This window comes from Rattus norvegicus, chromosome 5 (assembly GCF_021556685.1).
Source record: "Rattus norvegicus strain SHRSP/BbbUtx chromosome 5, alternate assembly SHRSP_T2T, whole genome shotgun sequence".
In the NCBI taxonomy this organism is placed as follows: Eukaryota; Metazoa; Chordata; class Mammalia; order Rodentia; family Muridae; genus Rattus; species Rattus norvegicus.
Window position 1 is genome coordinate 119,016,685 of NC_141538.1, and position 25,580 is coordinate 119,042,264.

Sequence of the window (25,580 nt, forward strand, 5' to 3'; positions counted from 1 at the left end):
CCTGCAGGGGGCATTTCAGATTCCAAGCAGCTCTGGCTGGCTGTGAATTCCACATTCTCTCGCCTTAGGCCTCAGAGATTACAGACATGTACCAGCACACCTATCTTGTTATGACTTTGATTTGCATTTTGTTAGTTAGTGGTTAGTGATGTTAAGCATCTTTTTATGTTGACCCCATATGTATTTGTGGGAAAACCTGCTTTGCAACCATCTGCCCATTTTTTAAATGTTTTGATTTTTTTGTTTATGTTTTTGTTTTGATTTTGCTTCTGGATTATTTACCTCATAACGATGGGGTCTTTTTTTCCCTTCTATTTGTAGAGGAATAAAAACCCAAAATCAATTTTCTAAAGGTCTAACCTTTCAAATTTGCTTCCTGAAGGCTGGGAAGATGGCTCAGCAGTTAAGAACACTGCTCTAGGGGCTGGGGATTTAGCTCAGTGGTAGAGCGCTTACCTAGGAAGCGCAAGGCCCTGGGTTCGGTCCCCAGCTCCGAAAAAAAAAGAACCAAAAAAAAAAAAAAAAAAAAAAAAAAAGAACACTGCTCTACCAGAGGACCTGGGCTCAGTGTCAGTACCTACCAGGCAGGCACTAAGGTGCACAAGCATGTAGACAAAGCATTCATACATGTCAAATAAAATCAAAGAGAATAAAATTTGAATCTTCTTTACTAAAATCCAAAATTATTTCAAAATGTTTCCTCGTTGAGTACCCCAGTTCTTCTGTCCACTCTTTTCCTTTCTTTGGGAAGTTACTGTTGCTTTTCTTCCAGTCCCGCAAGTAGTCGTACCACTTCTCACACCCGTGCGATCTTAGAGGTGGGCAGTGCACTGTAGGCTCCGGTGGCCACCTGCCTTTATTATATTCTCTTCTGTGACCATTATTTGTTTGATGAAGCTGTCAGGAATTAGCATGGCAGTTCTCAGAATACGTTCTCTACCACTGAAGTTTGGCTATTTTCCTTTTAAGATTTATTTGTTTTATGTGAGTACATTGTCGCTGTCTTCAGACACACCAGAAGAGGGGTTAGATTCTGTTACAGATGGTTGTGGGCCACCATGTGGTTGCTGGGAATTGAACCCAGGACCTCTGGAAGAGCAGCCAGTGCTCTTAACTACCAGGCTATCTCTCTAGATCCAAAGACTGACTATTCTAATTCTATAGAAAGTGGATCATTAGAAAATATAAACTTTCTTCACTTTGAACAATCAAAATCTCCAACAATAAAAAATCAACAGTAGTGCCTGGTGTCGTGGTACAGTTTTGTGATTCTAGCGGTCAGGAGCTGGAAGCAAAGGATCACAAACGAGGCCGGCTCAAACGGAGCGGGACCACATTATGGAGCTTGGAAAAGTAAGACCAAAGTTTTTAAAACGCTAATCTTAAATTAATTAATATATCTATATGGTAAGCATGTTTATAATCTTCCCTCTTCCTCCCTCTCTTCCTTCTCGACAATAAATCTTTTTATTAAAAAACTTTTTTAAATTTATGCTTATAGAAAGTTATGACAACTTGTGTTCTATGTCTGGGCTGCTACAACAGACATACCATTTTCTGGGGGAGGTTAACATCAGAAATTTATTATCCTTCTGAGGCTGAGAAGTCTAAGGTCAAGGAGTCAGTAGTTTCAATGCTTAAGAAGGGCTCAATTTATAGTTTACAAATGAACCTTCTATAAGTGGGTCATCTAGAAACGGTGTATTGCACCTTTTCTTTCCGGTCACCAGTGTCCTTCACTAAGGCACTGTTCCGTGACCTGCATGCCTCACTGAGGCCTGCCACTGAGGCCTGCCACTGAGGCCTGCCTCCTAACTCCTCTACTTGGGAGATGTGGGGCCAGACAAATTCTGTTTCCAAGGTTGCAGGGCCCTGAAATTAAATTACACTAAAATAGATAAACAAGAGAAAAGCATGCACACTTACTTCATAGCTTTATGTAGCATGGGGGCCTCGTAAGGGAGGACCCAGAACAGGTGGAGTCAGTTCCTCAGGGACTGACTGACTGCTGAGGACTACTAAGCTGTGAAAGCGCTACTCAGTGTTAGGGAGAGAGAGGCTTAAGGCCTCTGCTGCTCATCCCTGAAGATAGAGATGTGGCATTCTCTTTCCCTTCAGGGACAATGTCTTTCACGAGGGGATTTCGATTCCTGCTTCTTGTAAGAAACAGCTTGAAGTTCAAAGCGATTCTTTTGTACCTGCTGTGTTTCAAGTGCATTCGATTTAAAGTCTGTGTCTCACTACTTGACCTCTTTGAGTATTTTGATTTAACATAAGACTTCGGAGAAGACCCTAGTGTTTTAGCATCCCAGCAGAGTCTGTCTTTAAAAATCTGTAAAACACATGGCCAGGGAGGGAAGGCGAGAGGAAAGCGCACTAAGTTATCAGCAGTGTCTGTCAATCTCTAACTCCTCTTTTGGGCCAGTCTGCCTGACAGGCATCTGGTGTATGCCTATGAGTCCAGTTGTTGGAAGGCTGTGAGTTCAAAGCCAACCTGGGTCAGTCAGTGAGATCCTGTCTGGAAGATGAAAATAGGTATACAGCAAGCAAAGAAAATAATAGGGCAAGGGGAGTAGAGCAAAGGCTGAGAAATAGCAATGTCTTAGGAACACACACATCTAGGAGGCCATATATCACCAAGTGACTTGACTGACAGCCAGTTTGTGGTTTGTTTGTCTTTGTCTGTTATGGGTTATGCTCACTTGTATTCATTTGCTAATGCTTATAAACAAAACTCTTCCTAACTCTCCAGGTTTGCAGGTCTAGGCAGCATTTGTTGCAAGTCATGGGAGAATAAACCCCATGCGGGTGGGGGGAGGGGGAGGCCCAGGGGGTGTGGGCACAAGTGCGGGCACAGCAGCTCGCAGCCCCAGTTATCCATTGTATCGATGTCTGGTTTGAACAACATTGTGGCATTCTCACTGCTGCTTTAATATGCTGAATTTCTGGTTTTCTTTCTTTTCAAGATGAAAGAAACATTTGGCCTTGACTCCCGGCCGCCCATGCCCTCCTCTGAAGGAAATGGTCAGCACGGCCGATTTGATGACTTGGAACATCTTCACTCACTAGTGAGCCACGGCCTGGATTTAGGTTTGTGAGCATTGTTAGGGTATCTGTGGTCCTTGTCCTTTGCTTTGTATACAGTGTGTTATACTGTCACACTTACATCCGGCATGCTGCTTTTAAGGTTTTGAGATTAAACCATAATTACGTTGACTCCTGCTTACCTTTTGGCCCTCCAGTCCCTTCCATCTCCTCACTATGATCTTTTGAACTTAAAACTTACTTCACCTGTCTTGGGACAAGGTTGGCTGAGAATTTCAACTTGATCTTTGAATTTCTGTGTATGGAGAAGGCTACACATGCTCTGTCTCATTCTGCTTTGTACTATAGCATAGACTGGAAGTGAGGCTCCTCCTTTACGTGAACTGCGTCTCTACTGATATATGTTAAAGTCTCCGATGCTATTAAGTGAAATTGCCAGCTCACTGGATGGAGCTGTTAAATATTAATAAAGGGGTGCATAGTTGAAACATTTATGAAGTATTTTCATAACCATAAATTATAGTTGATTCTAGTACATTAATAACTTAGGTTCCATTAAAGAATTCTGAAAGTGTTATGCCTCTTTGCCAACTCAGAATATCAACCTTCATATACTTTTATCCATCTAACAGTGAGATACTGACTTTTGCTCTGATACTGAGATCCCGGGTGAGACTATTGTGACATCACATCGGGACTCCGAGCCACTGGGCAGGATCTATGCTGCTGGAACCAGCTTGGCAGAACACGCTTGGCTGTGACATCTCATGTATCACGAGAAAGCTTTAGAACTTGATGACAGTTGGCCGTGAGGTCAAGACTGTTGTGTAGAGCCACAGAACAGAGCCTGATGGTGGATAAAGCCATGCAGTGCTGACATTGGGTGGCCCTCTGCGTGACCAGAGCAGGACTTCAACTAAAGAACCGTAGCTCAGATGAGTCTGCCCCCTTTCAGGCTCATAGCTTTTATCTTTCCTGCAGGAGATCTACTTTCTAACTTCACCCCATTTCCATGGGCCTCTGGTTAGTGAGGACTTCCTCGCCCATGGTTGTGATAAGAGTGGACAGCACACACTGGCCTGGTCACAGCGCACACTGGCCTGGTCACAGCACACACTGGCCTGGTCACAGCACACACTGGCCTGGCCACAGTACACACTGGCCTGGTCACAGCACACACTGGCCTGGTCACAGCACACACTGGCCTGGTCACAGCACACACTGGCCTGGTCACAGCTCACACTGGCCTGGCTACAGTGCACACTGGCCTGGTCACAGCACACACTGTCCTGGCCACAGTGCACACTGGCCTGGTCACAGCACACACTGGCCTGGCTACAGCACACACTGGCCTGGCTACAGCACACACTGGCCTGGTCACAGCACACACTGGCCTGGCTACAGTGCACACTGGCCTGGTCACAGCACACACTGGCCTGGTCACAGCACACACTGGCCTGGTCACAGCACACACTGGCCTGGCTACAGCACACACTGGCCTGGCTACAGCACACACTGGCCTGGTCACAGCTCACACTGGCCTGGTCACAGCTCACACTGGCCTGGTCACAGCACACACTGGCCTGGCTACAGTGCACACTGGCCTGGCCACAGCTCACACTGGCCTGGTCACAGCACACACTGGCCTGGTCACAGCTCACACTGGCCTGGTCACAGCTCACACTGGCCTGGCCACCGCAGTTGTTTTGTATGTGTCTTGCTGGGCACTGCTTGGGAACTTGCTGTCCTTCCTCTCTGCCTTTCTCCCTCCCTTCCGCCCTTCTTTACTTCCATTCAGCTTCTTATCATTAAATCAAATCCCCCAACAATGCTTCTGTGTGACTGTGTGTGAAAACCACCCCACCCCGAGTTTAAGTCCTAATTTCAAAGGCTCTATATTAATTATACAGAATTGAGTTTTATTACAGCGTTTCCAATCAGATATGTGATGTCTTTGGCCACATTCATCTCCGTTACCCTCTTGCTCCCTGTTACTCATCGATCCTCTTCCTCTTTCCAACTTGTCCCCTTTCTACCTTCATGTCATCTCTTCACCAGTGACCCAGTGACATCCATTAGGGTTTCTTAGAGAAGCACAGGTGGGGCATTCTTTATGGGGGCATACACAACTTGTTGGTGACTGCATTACTGAAGAAACTAACATCCCCTCTCCCAGAAACCATCTGTAGATTCTCACAGAGGAGTTGGGGGAACACCGTTCAACTTTACAAGGCCATATGTAGTTATTCTTAAAAATATCACTTGGGGACTGCTGCTAAAGTCATGTGTTGTGGACTTGTCCTCGATCAGAAACCATTTATAAGCACAGGCGCCAGGAGATGCTGTGACAGACGTGACTCTATTGCTTGGTTGATCATCATGCCAAGCTAGGAGGACAGAGATGTGGGCTGATAGATGTCTCAGCAAACATGCATACCAAGTTGGTAAAATTCAGATTTTCATTTTCCTCTTGAGAGCTTTGCTCAGCAAGCAACAGACCCTACTTGAATACCAGGCTGCTCTGTAGTAAGCCGATGATCTGCTGGTAACCTCTCCAAGCCTCTCTTTCCTCGGGTGGAAGTCAAAGACTAGATCTGAGAGTTTGGGAATCCCTTTCAAATCTGCAGTGCACAAGCCCACTCCATTAGCAACAAGCCATCTTACCTTTATAGAGCAATTAATTTTAAAATCATCTATTGATAGCCTGTGTGTAACAGGCTATTCATGACCTTATGGCTAATCTAAAGCAATGACTTTGGACTTTGGATGTGACTAAGTGGCAGTAGAGCGCACGGTGGTGTCGTCACCAACAGAAAACAGCGGCAAAAAAAACCAAAACAAAACAAAAAACCAACCACACCAGCATAATGTGGTTTCTTTAAAACACTCACAGTCCATGGAGTGTGAGAACAAACTTGTAAATGAGTTTCCCAAGACTCCCAGAAGAAACAACTCCGTTTCCATCCTACCGCCCGCTCTGGATGGCTTTCTGTCCTATGTACCCATTTCCAGTCCAGTCCTCGCTGTAGGCGAAGCTTCTGGAGGGCGAGTGCTGTCACGAATGGGCTCAGTTCTCACCGCAGACATAGTATTCGGCAGGTGGGCAGGCAGCAGGCTGCGTGTGCGCCTGTTTAACACCTCAGCTCACTTTGCTTGGTTTCTGTTGCTGAGGTCTACAATCACCTCACCGTGTATAAAGGTTTGGAAAATTCTCCCCATTCCTCGTCTGTAAGCGTTAACTTCCATTTATCCTGGGGCCTTTTTTATAACCTCCCTGTTTTTATAACCTCTGTGCCCATTTCAGCCATTGCCTAACGACTGCATAGGCCTCCAGGACATGATTTGTTTTATGGGCTGGTGGGTGCTGGGAGCACAGGGTGAACAGCTCTATAAAGTATGTGTCAAACACTGTGAGAGGTGAGAAATGGGCATTCGAGTGCTGGCAAAGGGCCAGAGGGGAGGCAGTGGGCAGCAGACCCTGGTAACAGGCATGAGAAGAGGTAACTCTCACAGCACAGCAGTGGACTGTGTGAGAGATTGCTTGGCAAGTGGAACCTTTGTTGTGCCCCCCCCCCCCATGCATTGAGTGGAGGTGCACAGGCAGCCCCCGGAGCTGTCAGGTCTGGTTTGACCAAGCACCCAGGAGTGGGGTCCCAGTAGTTGGCAGTGAAAGTGTCTGGAGATGGGGAAGGCATCTGAGTATGATAATTCTATTCCCCGTATCTCTGCTGTATTGACACTTGATCAAGACCAGAAGCAAAAGGAGTTGTCATTTAGTAGACAGGTTTCCAATGGATGGCATCCACAGGAAAAGGTGGAACGGGTTGTCTGTGACCGACAAGTCAGTTCCAGTTTCTAGAGACTCAAGTCTCTAAAACAAGATAGAGACACAGATTCAAGGAAGGCCTTTGGTGTAAAATCCTTCATGTTCTCACAGACACGAGGACAGACTAGCTGAGCGTTCATATTGGGTAGAATTTGCTCTAGTGATGAGTAAGCTGATGTTACTGTAGGTGCAGGTCTCTAGAAAGGGCCTCAGCCTCCTCAGCCTGCCTTAGTGATTCCTTTATTGAGCAGACGGAAAGAGGACACGTGTGGCCTGTCTTACACATGTCTTACACCATCTTAACACGTTCTAGGAAACAGGAGGAGGTGAAGGAGGCGGCCGGGGTTCCCTATGTTGGGTTAAAGAGCAGATATCCAAAGCAGTCCTAGAGTCTGGAATAAAGGTCTCCATTAAAAGAAAGTCAGGAGGCTGAGGCACAGGCAAAGCTATAGAGCACTTAGACTGCATGACGAGGACTAGGGTATGGCAGGAAGCATGGAGAAGAGTGGGAAAACTATTTGGACCCTAGTCCTAACACCCTAGGTTAGGTTGGAAGAGGGAGAGGTTTCTGATTTACCTTTGAAGAGCTCTGAGCACAGTAAGGGTAGCGGGACTGGGCAATCAGGCAGACAGGGCACGCTAGGCCAGGGGCAGACAGGGCAGGCTAGGCCAGGGGCAGGCAGGGAGCAGGGCAGGCTAGGCCAGGGGCAGGCAGGGAGCAGGGCAGGCTAGGCCAGGGCAGGCAGGGCAGGCTAGAGTCAAGCCAGGTGCGACCACTCAGGGGCTGCAGCTGCAGTGTTTCTTATTTCACTTGTATTTTGGTTTCAGGCTCGCCCACCTCTGGCTCCCATCCTTCTACTTCTTATGGCTGAGTGGAGGTGCTTTTACTTTTGGTGGGGAGTCATAATATTTATTGAGTTCCACCTTTCCCTTCCTCATGCTGTCTCCTGTGCCTAACATACACGATGCAGCTGTGAGTAGTTTCTGGCAACTTGTCTGAAGTCCCTGTATCTTCTCTGTCCCCCGATTGCTTCGTTTTCTTCCCTAGAGCTCAGGGCTTCTGAGCATCCGTCCAGGTGTCCATTCTGTGTCTCACCGTTAGAATGGTAGCTCTGTGCTGCGAGGACTTTTGTAGATTTTTTTGAACTTTCTGGCAAGTAGTAGATGCTCCGTGTACGTTTGTTGAGTGAATATTTAAAAGCCACAAGCGCCTGTATTTGAAGCTCTCAGCCACCTATGACTCCTTACATTTTGCACGATGGTGAATAAAATACATTGTCCTTTTAAAAATTATAACGATAGGGGCTGGGGATTTAGCTCAGTGGTAGAGCCCTTGCCTAGGAAGCGCAAGGCCCTGGGTTCGGTCCCCAGCTCCGGAAAAAAAAAAAAATTATAACCTCTGGCTTAACTTCTGAAAGAAATCTTTTTTTAAACAAGTGTCCAAATCAAATAACTTTAACAACTTCTTTTTCACATGCATTTGTTTATGAAGAGTCAGAGGTGGCACTGTCCTGCCGTCATGTTCTAGGGCTTGAACTCCAGTCGCCAGACTTGGTTGCAAGCAACTTCCCCTGAGCCAGGGCCCCTCAAATAATAATCTTGGTGAAAGTCTGTATCGTGTTTCATGTTGCTTGGATAAGCGCTGCATTATTTACTGTGATGCCGCCCTGTAAAGTAGCATCCCATCTCCTTGGCTTGAAACCTACACTTTGTAAATCGTAGCATTTCACATTTTCTTCAAGAATACCAATTTCAAAGAAGAATGTCATTCAGGGTCGGGGTTGGTGGGGAGGTTCTTTCAATTCATGGCTCATAGGTTCCAGAGGCTGGCCCCACTGGTTCCTGTCACGGCAAGCCAGGTTCTTCCCTGCATAGCAAAGTTCTCCAGTGCTTGACCTGCTAGTTTTCCCATCCCTGCTGGCTGCACAGAACTGTTCTTCTCGTCAATCATTGAAGTCAGCTGTTCAATCATGCTGCCTTTTTGTCTGTAATTACTCTGCTTTCTGGAAAATAGCCCAGGTAGCCTCGAACTATGTAGCTGGGGATTGCCGTGCACTTCTGATGCTCCTGCCTCTCCCTCCTGAGTGGTGGGATTATTGGCACACACCCCACAGCTGGTTCGTGTGGTGCTGGGGACAAGCCGCATCCCAGCCCTGTCTGGAATCTGCCTCTGGCTGGAGGCCAAAGCCATTGCTCTCCCCTTAACCAGTGTGCCTCGAGGTCATTACACGAGCTCTTCGAAATAGAAACCAAAATTAAGTATAAGAGGCTGAGGCTGGGGCTGGGGAGACGGCCTGGTGGCTAAAGTGTTTGCCACACAAGTGTGAGGGTCAGGATTCTGCCCCTTAGAACCCACGTCAGAGCCGGGTGACAGATAACCACCTCCGAGCCCAGTGCGTGGGAGACAAAGACTGAGCCCTCAGGAGCTGTGTAGCCAGGCTCACTTTAGCAGTGAGCTCTAGGCTCAGAGAGACCCAGCCTTTGTAAGGTAGAGAGGGACCAAGAAAGACACTGCATCACTTCAGGCCTCCACACATGAACACATGAGTGCAGCCACACACGTGAACATGCATACATGCCTGCACACCACACAGATACATATGTAAAGTAAAAAACATAGATGATAATGCAGGGAGAGTGTACATGAGCGCGCGCGCGCGCACACACACACACACACACATACACACACACACACACACCAACACACACACACAGACACATACACAGACACACACAGGCACACATACATACATACACATACACACACACACACACATTGACTCTTTAGGTGAAAGCACGTGCCATGTAAACCTGAAAACCTGAAATTAGTTGCCAGATGCATTGCATGACCTTGTGATGCAGTACTCCTGCGGGAGCTGGGAGGCCCAGAGAAGAATTGCTAGACACTCACGCAGCAGCAGGAACTCAAGGACCTTCACAAGATGGAATAGAGAATCCACTCCTGAAAGTTGTCTTACCTTAATTCTTTAAAGAATAAGCATTAAAATAAGAGACTGCCACATGTACACTGTACACACACAGCACAAAATGCATTTCAAAAATTAAAAATAACGCGCTGGAGAGATGGCTCAGAGGTTAAGAGCACTGACTGCTCTTCCAGAGGTCCTGAGTTCAATTCCTGGCAACCACATGGTGGCTCACAACCACCATGTAATGGGGGATCTGATGCCCTCTTCTGGCCTGCAGGCATACATGCAAGCAGAACGCTGTATACATAATAAATAAATTAAAAAAAAAAATAACAATTGAGGTTTTGTTTCCAACCCCACCACAAATAAGTCCCTTATAAACTCTACTCACAGGGATTCTGAGGCCCTCTTCTCTGTGGGCAACATATTCATGTTTAATCCCAACAATTAGAAAGCACAGAACTTTGTGGGTTTGAGGTTACCCTTGGCTGCATAGTGAGACTCCCTCAAACAACCACAACAACAAAAGAATAAGAATCAAAGTCAGAAACTTGACCAACGACTCACTCCTGCTTGCAGGCACAAGAGCCTGAGCTAAAATCTCCAACATCTGTGTATAAAGCTGGGCATATGTGCTTGTAATCCCAGCACTGGGAGGCGAGATAGGCTGATCCCGAGGGCTCTCCGGCAGGCCAGCCGAACGAACGGTGAGCTTCCGGTTCTGGAGAGACCCTGTCTCAAGACAATAAGGCAGAAAGTAGTAGAGGAAGAGAGCTCATGTCTTGTTCTGCCTTCCCACGTGTGCACCCATGCTCACCTCTGTGCACACTTGTGTGTAGCACCCCCGCATAGGGGTTACCCCCTAACAAAGGTAAACTTTGAAATAAATTATGATAATTTGTGCTCAGTGGCCGGTTATCCAAAATTGGGTCAGCAAGATGGCCGGGCAGGTGAAGGCACTTGCTGGGAAGCAAACCAAGTCCTACCCATTGTCTTCTGACCTACACATGCATGCACTGTGGGATGTGTGCACCCCCTTGCCTGTACTGGTACAAACTAAAAATTAGCAAAATCTTTAACCTGAATTTCCCCTTTCATAAAATATAATTAATAATGTTCTTTCCTTCTTATAATTATCTATGAAAATAGAATGTGTCAACAGATATAAAAGAATTCTGCTGTTTCTAAACTAAGCCCTTCAAATTGTAAGAACTCTTAGTTGTTCAATGGGGTCATTTTGTTTAAATGAATAAATTCTAAAGTACCAGTGGCGAGAATAGCTCAGGACAAGAAAGGAAAACTTTGGATGAATTAGTGATATTGATAGAGTACCTAGTTTAGTTCATTTGTTTGTCCCCCCACCCCCACCCCCCAAGGACCACTGGAAATGTGACCTTCCTCCTTCTGGCCCTTCCTTGCTTCGATTTTCAGTGGTGCTTGCTGCCACCTGGCGTTAAGTCTTTGATGTACAGACGTTGGTGTCAGCCACCGCCTAGCTGGAAGGGTCATACCTTTACCACCGTGTTGAATTGCTGACTGTATTGTGTTTTTCACCATCTGGATTCTTCAGGCATGATGACTCCAAGTGACTTGCAAGGCCCTGGCGTGCTTGTAGATCTTCCAGCTGTCACCCAAAGAAGAGAACAGGAAGAGTTGCCCCTGTACCGACTTCCCAGTGCCCGTGTGGTCACCAAGCCTTCCTCGCACGTGGGAATGGTGTCTTCACGACATGCAAATGCTGCATGGTATGGTGTCCTTCCTTTAACTTTTCATTTTATTTCTTCTTTTAAGAAGTTGTTTCTAAGTTATACAAAGTAGTATATTTACTTTTTATTATTATTGTCATATACAGTGGTATATTTTATGTCATTTTCTTACGCGTATGACTTTGTCCTGTGTGCTAACTTATACCCCACCACCAGCCCCCATGCCAACATTCCCCTGTGTTCCCTGTCCACTGTGGTTTGGCTTCTATTTCTAGAAAATGTACAATTTAAGTGAAACATTTAGAAAATGTAGAAGGATACTATGACTATATCTATGTTAGACAATTACTATTAAAATTTTACATTGTGTTTAAAATTAGGTCACACATAGAATTTCATATTTTTATTCACAAAATGGATTGCACACAGTATGCTTAGGGAATGGGATGTTAATTCGGAGTTTCTATTGCCTGGTCAGCAAGCAGACTTGAGGACAAAGGATATGTAGATACAGTGTCAGAAAATCTATAGGGAATGATTACAAATGTCACTTTATAAGACTCATGGTTCTAGAGTAGGAAGCTGGGTAGGAGGACATTAATTCTTTGATAAAGGCCAATAAACAGGTTGGCAAGTTATCAGGTTATCTGGGGACATGTTGAGGATTAAAACATTCCTAAATCATCAAAGTAGATGGAATCCATTGGATGTAGGAATCTGGAAATGCTGTGTATTCCTTGAGAACGTGTCATTGAGAACGTGGTCAAGTACAGATGAAGCTCTTGGGTTTGAAAGATCATCCGTGGAAGTGCAAGCAGCAAGGGGATGATGCGCCTTCCAAGTCCTGCCACAAGTGGTGCCTGACTGGAGAGAGGAAGGGGAGGTGGGGCTGACACAACAGGTAGGAGGAAGGCCTTGAACTGCAAACCAGGGGAAGAGCTGTGGTGTGGCCAGAGATGAGCCACGATAAACATTCTGTGAGGCTCTTATGGACAGAGCAGTTTTGTTTGTCTGTGCTGTGGTGTTGGATAGAAATCACAATTGAGAGTAGAAGATAAAGGCCAGAGTTAGACATGGCAGGAACTGGATGAAGTTGAGAATCCTGCCCATGTAAAGAGGCTGGCACTATATGACTAAGGTAAGGAGGATACACACACATGCACGTCTATGTTTTATTATATATGACCGTATAAATGCAGGTCACATCTATGTTTTATTATATATGACCGTGTAAATGCAGGCAAGGGTGCCTGAGTGAGTCAGCAACAGTCTGTGTCCCCAGAGACACCTCAGAGTAGAAAGGTTGCGGACATATTTCATGACTTTATGTTGTCCAATCACATGTCAGTGAAGCACCTTTGGTTTTTAGTTTGTCTTGTGCTTAGTGTTGCTCGTTGAATCTGATAGAAGTGAAACTATTTCTCTACACTGGAGTTTGTTAACTGAGGAAATGGGAAAGAGCCATGCCCATTTCCTTCTGCCCAAAGAGGAGTAGAAAGATAGACAATCAACTCTGTCCATAAAACTGGAAAAAATACCTAGAACAGGCTGGTGCAGGTCATGGTAGATGTTTAATCCAGAGGCAGTGGTGATGGAAATGGCAAGATATTGATTGTTTCATGGCCTCAGGAGCCTTGCTGAATTTAATAAAATACTCAGATTATAGCATTTTCTGTTGTTGTTTTAAAATAATGAAAGGATCAAATCACAGTACACTAAGCAAAGTTTTGAGCCTGAAAATGAACTTGAGGTGAAAGACTTGTGTTTGGGACTTAATAGGGAAATGGACAAATACTGATGAGGGTCTGAGTGAAGGAAACCCTCTCATCGCTGTAAGGACGGTGAGCTGGTCCAGCCTCCATGCAAGATGGGTTGACAGCTTCTTAAAAATTAGATCCAGCACATGATCTCCACACTACACCCGCCTTGGGTGTTTGCACAAAGGCCTCAACCCAGCACACCAGAGACACTTGCATATCCACGTCTGCTGCAGCACTGCTCGTGGCCAAGTCATGGCACCAGCCTCTGTGCCCAACAGCAGGAGTGAGTGAGGAAACTGTGGTGAATATTCCCAATGGAATTCTTTTCAGCCATAAAGACTAGGAACGCTATGCCATTGGCAAGAAGGTGGGTGCAACTCAAGTTATTAAGTGAATCAAGAAGCAAGTAAATTGTCAGGAAGACAATGCATATTTTTCTTATATGTGCTCCTGGATTTTATATTGATATGTAAAACCATATCACTTGAAAGCAATAGTATAATTGTGTAGAGAAACAAGCAGTGTTAACCGGAGGGGTCAGGGAGGGAACACAATACCTTTCATATCAAATATATATGGAATGAAATCTCTTTAGGATGCAAAGCAGACTGGCAGGATGGTCCAGCAGGTGAAAGGAATCTGCCTCCAAACACTTGAGTTCAGTCCCTGGGACCCACATGCTGAAGGAGAGACTCAACTTCCACAGCTTATCCTGTGACCTCATACATGCGCTGTGGCACATACCCGTTCACCTAGACAGCCTCTCCCACAAATGGTCCTAGGGAACCAGTGTCTATAAGTAACAGAATGAAACCCGATCCTTATTTACCCTGCACCAATATCTATTGATATATCAAAACTGTGATGTAAAACCAAAAATTCAAGTATTCAATGAAAAAAAACTGAAACGTTCAGTTTGGGTAGCCTTCACAAGCTTCAGACTTTTTTTCCTGTGAAATAATCTTATTAAAGTATGTGTCCTCTGCTGCTTGAAGGTGATGAAAGGTACTGCTCTCTTCCAGTAGCAGAATCCCTGTGTTACATCCTTAGCAAAGAAAAGCAGTTGTCGTGTGTCAGACACTGCCTTGCCTCCTCCCTCTGGGAAGCTATGAGTCACTGTTAGCCTCAAATGTCAACCTGACACAACCTAGAGTCACCAAGAAGAGAGAAGCACAGTTGAGTGATGCTGTCCTGTGGCCAGCCTGTGGGCATTTTCATGATTGATAATTGGTGGAGAAGGGCCTAGCCCACTGTGGGCTTTGGATGTACAAGAAAATTAGCTGGTTGTGAGCCATGGAGAGCGTTGCATACCTTTTTTTGTGGTCTGCTTCAGTCCCTGCTTTGGCTTCCCTAGATGGTAGGATTGTAAGCTCTACAATAAAATAGAGCCTTTCCTCCCCAAATTGCTTTGGTCCTGGTGAGGGATGCAACTCCTGTAATGACAACATAAACGGTTTCCATGGCCCACTTACACCATCATGGGAATTACATCCCTTAGCTCAGGAAACCCGGAAGCAAAGCAAAGCAAACTCCCACAGATACGAGGGGTGTTTCCTTCTATTTTCAACAGTGAAAACTGAGAGTTTTTCAGATCTGCTTGTTTTAGTTTGCTCTCTGTTGCTGTGATAAATACCATGACCAAAAGCAATCACATTACTGCTCCAACTAGTGCATTCGGGCATTCAGCAGGTTTTTTTTTTTTTTTTAATCCAGTTCACTAGTTGCTCTAAGTTGAGGCAAAAATAAATCAGTTGGGTAAGCTGGTCAATCAGTGCAAGGTTTAGGAAACATACTCTAAGGCAAGCATAGTCACTCACACCTGACATCTGAGTACTAGGGAGGACAAGGCACAAAGGTCAGTGCATCTTCGATGGCAGCCTGGGTTACAACATGAGACTCCTTAAAGCATAACAGAAAGATGTTCTATACGGATGCTGGTGCAGATGTGAAACTGGACAGATTAAAGGCAATTGTTCCAAACGAGTCTCCTGTTCTAGCAGTTTTTAATCGTTCTGTGGCATTCTGGACTATATGGTTGGTTCTGCATTGACTATTAAAGCGGGGAATGTTCTCTTTATTTATTGATGTGAATACTTTAAAAGTTTAGAGGTTAATTGTTTACCTTTATATCATGCAATTTCGAAGTTTCCAAGAACATTTAAGAACAAGAGTACTTTGTGTTTCCCTTTATAGTGAATTACCTGAGAGAGAGGAAGGTGAAGGAGAGGAAACACCGAACTTCAGTCACTGGGGCCCACCAAGAATGTAAGTGTATGCTGTTCCTGTCCTCAGTGCAGGCACACCCTTGCTCCTCAACTGATTCAGTGGGCTGGCTAGTCTTGTGGCAGCTTGACACAAGCTAGGGTTATCTGAAAGGAGGGAACCTCACTTGAGAAAATGCCTCCATAAGATTCCTCTGTAGGGCATTTTTTAATTAGTGGTTGGGGTGGGAGGCCCCTCCCATTGTGGGTGATGCCATCCCTGTGCTTGTGGTCCTTAGTTCTATAAGAAAGCAGGCTGAGTAAGCCATGGAGAGCAAGCCAGTAAAAAGCACCCTTCCATAGCCTCTGCATAAGCTCCTGTCTCCATGTTTCTGCCCTGTTTGAGTTCCTGTCCCAATTCCCTTCAGTGATGAGAAGGGGTATGGAAGTTTAAGCCAAATAAACCTTTTCCTTCCCAACTTGCTTTTCGGTCATGGCATTTCCTCACAGCAACAAAAACCCTGAGTAAGACACTTAGTCACTGTAATGGACACTTAAGTAATCCTCTGTGCTGAGTTTTAATGCCTTCTTGTCTTGTCTAAAGACTGTTAGCCAATATTAAACTCTTTGATGCTGTCTCTGTGAGAGTAGTCACTGAGTCATCACGCTTTGTCCTGCATTGGTTACAAGTGAGGTAATGCTGCCAAGGTGTGATCTACAGCTAGAGGTCCAGAAACTCTGGTGGAGGCTTCTCTTACCTGCCAGCTTCCCTCCCTCTCCCTGGTGGACAGAATACACTTGGGTCTGGTTTGGGCAGCATGAGCCCATCCTCTCTTGCATGTGGTTGCCCGGAGAAGTACTTATCAGACCACCCAAGTTCTTTAGTAGCTCTTCTCCCTGTTTTTATGCTGTGCTAATTCCAGCAGCACCACCATCCAGCCTATCATCACCTTGCACTTCTGGGTTTTTCATACAGACTCTGAGGACATATTTTATGAGTAGTTTCTAAATTGAGTTGATTAATCGTCGTGCTTCTATAGCTAAAGCAAAATTTATGTAGGAGCAAATTTTATTTCATACTCTTTTTTTTTAAAGTGTCATTGGATAAAAAACAAATATTTGTCTAGGTATGAGTATGGGGATAGGAGACACATACCTGTAATCCTAGCTTGTGAGAGCCTGAAACAAGCATTCAAATTCAGGGTCCTCCTAACTGTATAGTGAGAATCTATCTCAAATACCGATGAGTCCGTAAGTAAACAGACAGAAACAATGGTATGGAGGTGGAAAGCAGAGAAGGGTGACTTTCTATAAAGAACCTCACACTTAAACCTTCTCACTGGGAAAGCAGTGTGCACAATAGCTGTTCATTTTACTCTGAAAAGCTGAGGCCTCATTAAAATGAACCTGTGCTTTCCTGAGACTTTACCTCCTTGTTATTTTCTCAGAGTCTCTGCTAACATTGTGCATATAAATGAAATGTCTGATCATATCTTACGATTTTGGAGCCAGCCCCATTTATACACCATCTCTAAAGAGCACTAGGAAATGTTCATAAAGCATGAGCCACAGGCTGTGCCACAGACAGAGCGTTTGCAGTGACAATGCAGCAGATGAAATTCCCTTATGCATGAGTGTGTCTTCTTTGTCCCTTTTGTAGTGTTGAAATCTTTAGAGAACCTAATGTGTCTCTTGGCATCAGCATTGTTGGTGGACAAACAGTTATAAAACGCCTCAAGAATGGAGAAGAACTCAAGGGTATATTCATCAAGCAAGTGTTAGAAGACAGTCCTGCGGGGAAGACCAAGGCCCTTAAAACTGGAGATAAAATACTTGAGGTGAGTGAGGCTGAAGCAGTGTTTTACTTGAAACATTTGAGCCGGTAAAAGAATCACTTAGGCCAGCTTGATGTTTATTCTAATTGCACGGAATTGGTAGGGTCCATTTGTGGTGCCGTAGTTTGTATATCGTAGGCCCACCGCATGAGCCTCTCTAGCTTGTAAGGGCGGAGCAAATAAAATGACATGGCAAGAACCCCAGCTGATCTGACTGTCAGATTTAGCACAGTGCTTCCTATAGAACAGGTCAACACCTGCTTCCCCAGAACCTTTAGCAAGTTCTAGGCTTTGTGCTTGTAGCTTGTCTACAGAAAGGTGACCTTGAAAGGGGAAACCATGGTTCGAATGTTTTCAGTTTTATGCGAGACAACCTTACTTATTTCTAGGATTTATTCATTACTTATTATTTTATACATACGTGTGTGTGTGTGTGTGTGTGTGTGTGTGTGTGTGTGTGTGTGTGTGTGTGTGTACTGCATGAATTATGTGTATCATGTGCATACAGGAGACCACAGAGGCCAGAAAGGACTAAAGGTGGCGCCTTCAAGCTTCAGGTAGTTGAGCTGCCATGTAGGTGCTGGCAGCTGAGCCTCGGCCGGAGCCACACATGCTCCTAACTGTTAAGACGTCTCTCCAGCCCTGGGAGCTAAAATGTTAATGCACAGAAAACACTAAATGTGCTCTGAGCTCTGAGTGGATGTTCGTATCGGGCTTGTTGGATGGTTCCAGAGTAGGTATCTCTAGTTGCATGTAGCCCAGGTTAGCCATGAACCTGTTTGTACCCAAGGCTGGCTATAAACTCCCATTCTCCCCACCTTCACCTCCTGTCAAAACTACAGGTGTGTACAATTAGCAAATGCAAACAGGTCTTTATGTCTGGAATGTGTGCCAATCTATTTGCCCGACTTTTATGCTAATTCCATTTTTAAATTTGAAAAGAGCTATCAAATTATTTCCCAGGTTAACTGAGCTATTTTATATCCCTACAAGCCATGAGTAAATGATCCAGTTTGTCCCCAATATCAATGTAGAGACAGTGTTGTCAGTTTGGCATTCTAACAGGTATGTAGTCGTATATGTTAGTTGTGGTTTGAGTTTGCTGCCTCAGTCCTACCTTGGCTGGTGCATGTTTCCATGTACTAATCCTCTGTGGTGGAGCGTCTGAGCGTGTCTCCTCCATGCTCTCCCTCTCTGGTGGAGCATCTGAGTGTGTCTCCTATGTGCTTTTCCCCTCTGGTGGAGCGTCTGAGCGTGTCTCCTCCATGCTCTTCCTCTGTGGTGGAGTGTCTGAGTGTGTCTCCTCCATGCTTTTCCCCTCTGGTGGAGCGTCTGAGTGTGTCTCCTATGTGCTTTCAGGTGGCCTGCTGCTTTATCTTCTGTAAATTAGAATTTGGGGGCCAGAAGATTAACCAGGATGTCAGGGCCCTTGCTTCTGTTCCCCAGGGTCTGCTGTGTTCCCAGCTGCTTCCTCAGGCTACCCACACTACCTCTGGCTCTAGTGCAGGGAATCTGCTGTCCTCTTGTGATCTCTTTGATCAGCACATACGTGACATGTACATACATGCACATAAATAAATCAAACCTCTAAGTAAATACAGTCATGTCCCCCTTACCTGCTCGTCCTCAGGCTCACCGTGGGACTGAGTCACTGTTACTCTGCGCTGAGTCAGATGTAATGACTCATTTGTTTACGCTTCCTGGGATCCCTGCTCTAAGGCTTTTGTTTGGTTTGTTTTTACTTGAAGCAGTGATGAGTTCTGTCTGTATCTTATAAACAGATACCTTGAAGCAATGATAAGAAAGATTTAGATACATAACAAGAACTCTTTAAGAAGTCAGGGTTTATTTCTCAGAAATGTGTCTTCATCCATGAGAACAGTTGAGTTCCTGCATTTGGATTCTAAAGCTCAGAAGAACCAGATTTGCTGCCGTCATGGTGTGTTGGTTGTCTCTGGTATCGTCAGTCATTCCCGTCCCACACTAAGGAATCTTTGGGGACACCTGCGTTAGTCCTTCAGTCCCGCTCTTCATCCCCTTGAGGCAGCAGGCTCACCACCCCGCTGACTAAAACCTACCCTAGCAATTAAGGCATTGCTCTGTTTGGGATTTGAAGCCCTGTGCTTTTCGAGACTGTGGATATACTAGTAAGTTAGGCTCTTGGAGTTTCCAAATAGGGAATCCTTTATCTGAAAGTTACAAATGCTTTTAATAAAAAAACCTGTGTGTGTTTGGACATTTCTGTCAGCACAAATTGCAAAATAGTTTCTGGATTGTGAGACTAGGTTAAATAACTCGGTTTAATAGAGAGACTGTAAAAGTCCAGAAAGGTTCCTCATTCCACTCTGAGGCATGCTTCTGTTACACGGATCCACGTGCTGGTGCATAGAGACCTTGGAATGGAGCCATACCAGCTTCCGGTCCAGGCTCGTCCTATGAAAGTGGGACTGTTAGGATGTAACTGTCCTCTTTGCTGTCCCTCCCCAGCCAGAAGCATTATGTTAACCATGCTGTCCATGAAACAATGGGACATTTCATATGTAGTTGTTCTCACTCCCTGGCTGTCGTCTAATGCATTAGTCCCTGGATTTTCTGGCACATAGGATGATACACACTTGAGCTGGCTTTGTCCACAATTTGGTGCCTTTCTAATCAGAACGCTGTCTTGTGTGGTTTAGGTGTCTGGTGTAGACCTGCAGAATGCCTCGCATGCAGAAGCCGTGGAGGCAATCAAGAGTGCAGGGAACCCTGTGGTGTTCGTGGTACAGAGCCTGTCATCCACCCCAAGGGTAAGTTCTACATCTTACTTCAACACAGCATTCTGTTCTCCTCTGCTAACCGTGTCTCCCAGTCTTCCCACGTTTTCACTGTTGCTTGGTTTTCCTTGTAAAATGTACTAATTAGCCCCATACAGATTTAGCCTTTCTCATCAATGTCTGGTTTTTCCTTTGGCCTAATTTAGATGTACTGGCCAAAATTGAGTCATGACCCTGTACACTGGCTTAAACAAGCCCGAGAAGCACGGTGTCCTGTTCTGTTTCCTCCCTGCCTGCTTCCCAGTTCCCCTAACACAGTGACACACTTCTTCACTTTTCTCAGTCAGTTACTTCAAAGCTAGAAAGGCCAGGAATGAAAGCCATGTGGGGAAGCCATATGGCCTTGCGCTTGTTTGAATCCTGTAAACACAGATACGTTGTCAGGGCAATGCTGTCATATGATAGGTTGTGTGTATCTCAGTAGCTGTAAATCCTAGAAATGGGAGTGATACGTACTTCTGAACTTAGAACTACATAATTAGCATGATTGCGTCTCAGTACTGTAATGTGCTCAGTCCTTCAGGGAATGCAGAAGCTAATACTTGTGTGAAAAACAAGTGGATTACTGGGTGCCCCAGCGCCCCAGCTCTGATGCTGGGCTTTGCATGCAGGAGAGCACTTTCTGCCTGCTGGGCTGCAGCCGTGGCCACAGTGGGCAGCTCTGCAGTTTAGCCATGCTCCATGACTGTGCCTTTCCTTCTTCCTTCAGCAAGACTAAGAGAGTGAACTACATAAAATCCTCTCATACTTACAGGGTCTGAGACTCAGCTAGACTCTTTGGCGTCCACGTGTAAACTGTACTTTATAATACGGAAAATGAGTTGTGGCTCTGCTTTTCTGTTAGAACTGCATTCAGTAGGAAATTTACCTACACTGTTCTGTGCCAAATGGCACTTCCAAAGAGATGACTGTGAGGGAAAATGAGGCAACAGGATATGCACTCTGCTGCCAACCTTAAGTGCCCTGTTGAAAATGTTTAGAACAATTGATCGTGTTACAGATTCACCTAAAAATGTTGAGCCTCTTGTAGCTTTTGCTAGTGAGCTGAGTTACAAGGCTTTTCATGGATGACATAAACTGAGCTGTAAAAGCAGGAGCCTCTCTTCAGCATCCTCCCAGGCCCATACTTGTGTCACTTGATCCAAGATATAAAGTGGGCTGCCAACGTCAGCCGCTGGCCTCCAGCCTCAGGTAGTGGTGTTAGTCACCAGGCTTAACTTGTTCCAATTTTAACCTGGTTTAGCCCAGAATAACTCCCAAGCCAATGACAAATCAAATTTCATGCCTTTGCTAAAGGGGTTTGGATTAAGTACTGCAGCAAGGCCTCAGGAAAGAACGTGGCAGATAGAGACAGTACCTTCATGTTTCTTTTGCTAGTTTGCAGTAGTGACCATAGAACACTGGGCTTCATGCATGACAGGCACTGTACCCCTGAGCTGCACTCCCCCCCTTCCAAATTTAACTGTATTAAATTAATTCCCAGTGCTGGGGGTCAAACCCAGAGACTCTCAGGTGCTAGACAAGCACCTTCCCTGGGACCTTCCGTCCTCAGCCCCTGTTTTATTTGAAACAAAGTCTTACTGAGTTGTCCAGACTGGTTTTAAATTCCTGATCCTCTTACCTCCCAAGGAGCTTGGACTGCAAGTGTGGACCACCTTGCCCAGCTGTCTTAAACATTTTGACCAGTTTACATTAAATTTTGAACGTTCTTCAAAACCCTGAAAGAAGTCAGATTCTAATGTTGTACCACTCTGAGGACTAGTGTGTAAAAGTGTTTCCATGCTGGAAAACTGCCATGGGCACCATCAGCCACATGATGGTGACGCCACCTCAGAACTAGTGCACACCCTGACTCCTGACTCTCAGGCCTGCCCAGCACCCGACTTGCTTCGTTAGCGGCTGCTCATTTGCCAGCAGAGCCTGCGGCTCATCCCGCAGTTCTCTTTAGAAAGTTTCTACGCCAAGGCAGTTTTTTCCATACAATAACATAAATATGTTTTGATGGTAGCACTGTTTGTATATTTTTTTATATCCCCCAACCGTGTTTCCAATAATAGCAAAATCCTTTCAAAATTGAACCCAGCTCCTCATCCATCCCTTAAGCATCATTAAGAATTAAAATTGAATGACGCCTTCTCTAAGCACTCAGTGAATGCAGCTATGTACTAGACCCCTTTAATTCCCTCAGAAGCCGTGAACTGTGCTGTTTCCTTCTTCCAGCGCCATGGCTATACTTTCTTATCACATGGCTTTAGAATGGTGCCCTTCCATCCCTACATGGACATTTTCTATGTTAACCATATAAATTCATTTTTCACTGTTACATGAAATGCCTGATCATCTATTTTCCTATAAGGGGGGTAGTGCTTTTGCGAGCATTTTATCTCTGCTTTGCCAGTGGTTAGCATATACAGAAGTCTGTCCTTGCTCTTCAGAATGTGGGCATCATGAGAGGCAACTGATGCTGCTCATCTCTCAGCTACTGCCTGCCTTTTACCGCTGTCTGGTTTTGTCTTCGAAGGAAGCAGAGCCTGGATTGTCTTAGCTCTATTCTGACAGGAATCACTAGTCTGTAGGCTGCCACCTTGTACTCAGCAGATTGTTAATGTATGTTGGGCAAGGTAGAAGTACAAAGAGCATGGTGCTCATAAGAGAGGCTCTGACTGGAGAGATGGCTCAGCTGGAGAGCATTCGCTGGTCTTGCAGAGGACCTGGGCTTGGTTCGTGGTACCCATGTTGGCTGCTCCAGGGGATCTGACATCCTCTTCTAGCCTTTGAGGGTACAGAGGCACACAGCGCGCACACACACAAAACTAAGTCTTTGGAAGAACTTAGTACAGTTGTTTTAGTGAAATAAAACATTCTGAATTATTTTATTTAATATAGTAAAAGTGAGTGAAATTTCATCTGAAATTGCATTTAGTTCAAAACACTTTTCATATTCTCTAGTCAGGTAGTTTGTTTAATTTTCTTTTTTTTTTTCTTTTCTTTTTTTCAGAGCTGGGGACCGAACCCAGGGCCTTGCGCTTGCTAGGCAAGCACTCTACCACTGAGCTAAATCCCCAACCGCTCGTTTAATTTTCTATAAAGCATTTTTTCCTACGTTCATGTTAGCCATCAGATTTTATACCATAATTATTTGTGTTAGCAATTGAAAGAATCTCAAAACAATCACTAGTAGTTACTCGATCTTTCTAGGACTAGAAAAAGAACATGAGTGTAAATACTATATTTTCCTAAGATGTTTCATAGATAACAAAGAGACATTATTTGGGAAGTAGCAGCCATGTGCCAAAGACAGCTGCAGCAGGGGGAGAGCCAGGAGGACAGGCCAACTCCTGGGTGTACCTTTAGCTGAACATGATAGCCTACAACTCACTGAAGGCCAGCCTGGGCTACACTGAGTTCTAAATAGCCCTGGAGTAATGAGTGAATTCCTGAATTCCTGCCTCAAAAAGCCACAAACCAGACAAAATTAAAAACCCGTGCTAATAGCGTCAGTAAGAATTAAAATTGTTTTTATAAACTTAGTGGGGCTGGAGCAATGGCTCAGTGGTTAAGAGCACTGGTTGCTCTTACAGAAGACCCAGGTTCAGCTGCCTGTTAACTGTGATTGCAGGGAATCTGATGACCTCTTCTGACCTCCACAGGGAGTAGGCACACATGTAGGGAACAAATATACATGCAGGCAAAACACCCACATAACATAAATATATAAATATTAAATTGTAAACTTGAACTTCGTTCATTTATAAATATTTACTGAATGCAACTAGGTATCAGACCCTGTTTTTTTTTTTTATAGAAAAAAAATTACTCAATTCCTTCTTTCATTGACTAGAAGAAATAAATTTGTAATTTATCCCTCTGCTAAGGGTAAAAGTGAGATAATTAACAAGTCTATGAAATCTGCTAAGTAACAGATTTCAGCTGGGAGTTCATATTCCTTTTGAGGTTTGGTCTGTTGCTGTGTATTGTAATGCTAAATTCTATACCCATAGCTCTAGGCCTTCTAGGGACTTCTCCTGTTTACAAGCTTTTGCTGTGCAAATTTGTTCCTTGGTTTAAAACTACTGGTTAAGTAAAACTGACTACAGTCAATTCCTGGAAAGATTAGAGGTAGGTGGGTTTGGAGTGACCTGGTTAGAGGAGGAGAGATGGAGGTGTGGGGACAAGGAAGAGGGGAAGCCATCTTGAGAGAGAAGAACTGTGCTCATTTGAGCTGGAGGAACAGCAAGTATCTGGGATATCTGCTGGGGAGCTGCCAGGCCAGCTTCTAGAAGAGTAGATTAGGGGTGACCCCTCAGTAATTGTCAAAGCCAAATAAAGTAAGCATAGTCTGACCCTCATTTGTTTGTAAGCTAGTCGGGGATAAGTTTAAATTGTACTGCAGGTTTCAAATGAATGAGGATTCCTATATTCTGACATCTAACAGATTACCACTGAAACTTCCTTTGCAGGAAGAGATGTTTAGTGTCAGTGGTCTAACTCTGTAGTGTTCTTTAATCTCTTTGTTTCTGTGACATACACGATTTTATAATGCTTGCCTTCCTTACTTTACCTACTTGTACTGACAGCTTCGAGATGAAGTCACCAGGTTCGTTAAGTCTTTACTATCTAAACACACAGAAATAAGGGCTGCAGCTTGCTCAGTGCCAAGCCTGACCTGAGCAATGGCATGACAAATAAACAGACAGAAAGAATGCATTGAATTGTAGTGCAGGGCACCCCCATCCATTGCTCTCACCTGTTCTGAACTGGGAAGATGATGAGTTTGAGGCTAGCCTAGACTACATAGCAACTTCTAGACCTACCTGAACCACAGACTGAGAAAAGTCACCTAATCCACACTAACAACAAAAAATCAGGAAGGGGGGGGGATTTCCTCCATCCCTCCATCACACCTGTCCCTGGACATGGTCTTTGTATGTAGCTCTAGTTGGCCTGGACCTTGCTATGTCATCCAAGCTGGCCTTGAGCTCCCTGTACATTCCAGGCTTCTGAATCTCCTGTCTCAGTCTCACTGGGCTAGATTGTGGGTGGGTACCATCACAGCGAGTTTAGAAAAAGACTTTTGGGTGTACTCACTTTTCTTTCTTCCCTTTTTTCTTTGGTGGCGTAGGTCATCCCAAGTGTGAATAACAAAGGCAAAACACCTCCCCAGAATCAGGACCAAAACACTCAAGAAAAGAAAGCTAAGGTAAGCCAAGTCTTGCCAGCCTCCGAGGGAGGCTTTGGTTTCTGTTTGCATAGCTGAGTAGTGGTGGGTGAGTGTACAGAGGTGTCCAGTGGGTGCCCACTGGGTGTGAGCTTGGTTCTTGACAGGATGAAGCATGAACCAGGTGAGGGTGACCTGTGAGACTCAGTCAACCAAGGGTATCTGTAGCTCTCTTCCCTGGTTGGTTCTGCTGGCTGGCAGGTCATTCCCAGGGCATGCTGCTCAGAACTGGAAGTTTTCCTG

At 45.0% G+C, this 25,580-nt stretch overlaps 1 protein-coding gene and 1 long non-coding RNA gene across 3 annotated transcripts in view; one reads left to right on the forward strand and one right to left on the reverse strand.

Moving 5' to 3' along the window:
* Patj (PATJ, crumbs cell polarity complex component) overlaps nt 1-25,580 on the forward strand; it is a 304,077-nt gene that overhangs the window by 107,182 nt on the left and 171,315 nt on the right. For both annotated transcript variants that reach the window (XM_087660182.1, NM_080398.1), the window contains 6 exon segments: nt 2,967-3,090; nt 11,372-11,546; nt 15,461-15,532; nt 17,129-17,306; nt 19,982-20,092; nt 25,242-25,319. In XM_087660182.1, coding sequence (XP_087516308.1) covers nt 2,967-3,090; nt 11,372-11,546; nt 15,461-15,532; nt 17,129-17,306; nt 19,982-20,092; nt 25,242-25,319 — 738 coding nt within the window.
* LOC148005928 (uncharacterized) lies at nt 6,731-10,319 on the reverse strand. Its single transcript, XR_015620988.1, has 4 exons — nt 9,539-10,319; nt 8,269-9,450; nt 7,565-8,176; nt 6,731-7,510 (listed from the first exon to the last, which is right to left on the reverse strand). It is a non-coding gene; the product is annotated as an uncharacterized LOC148005928 (long non-coding RNA).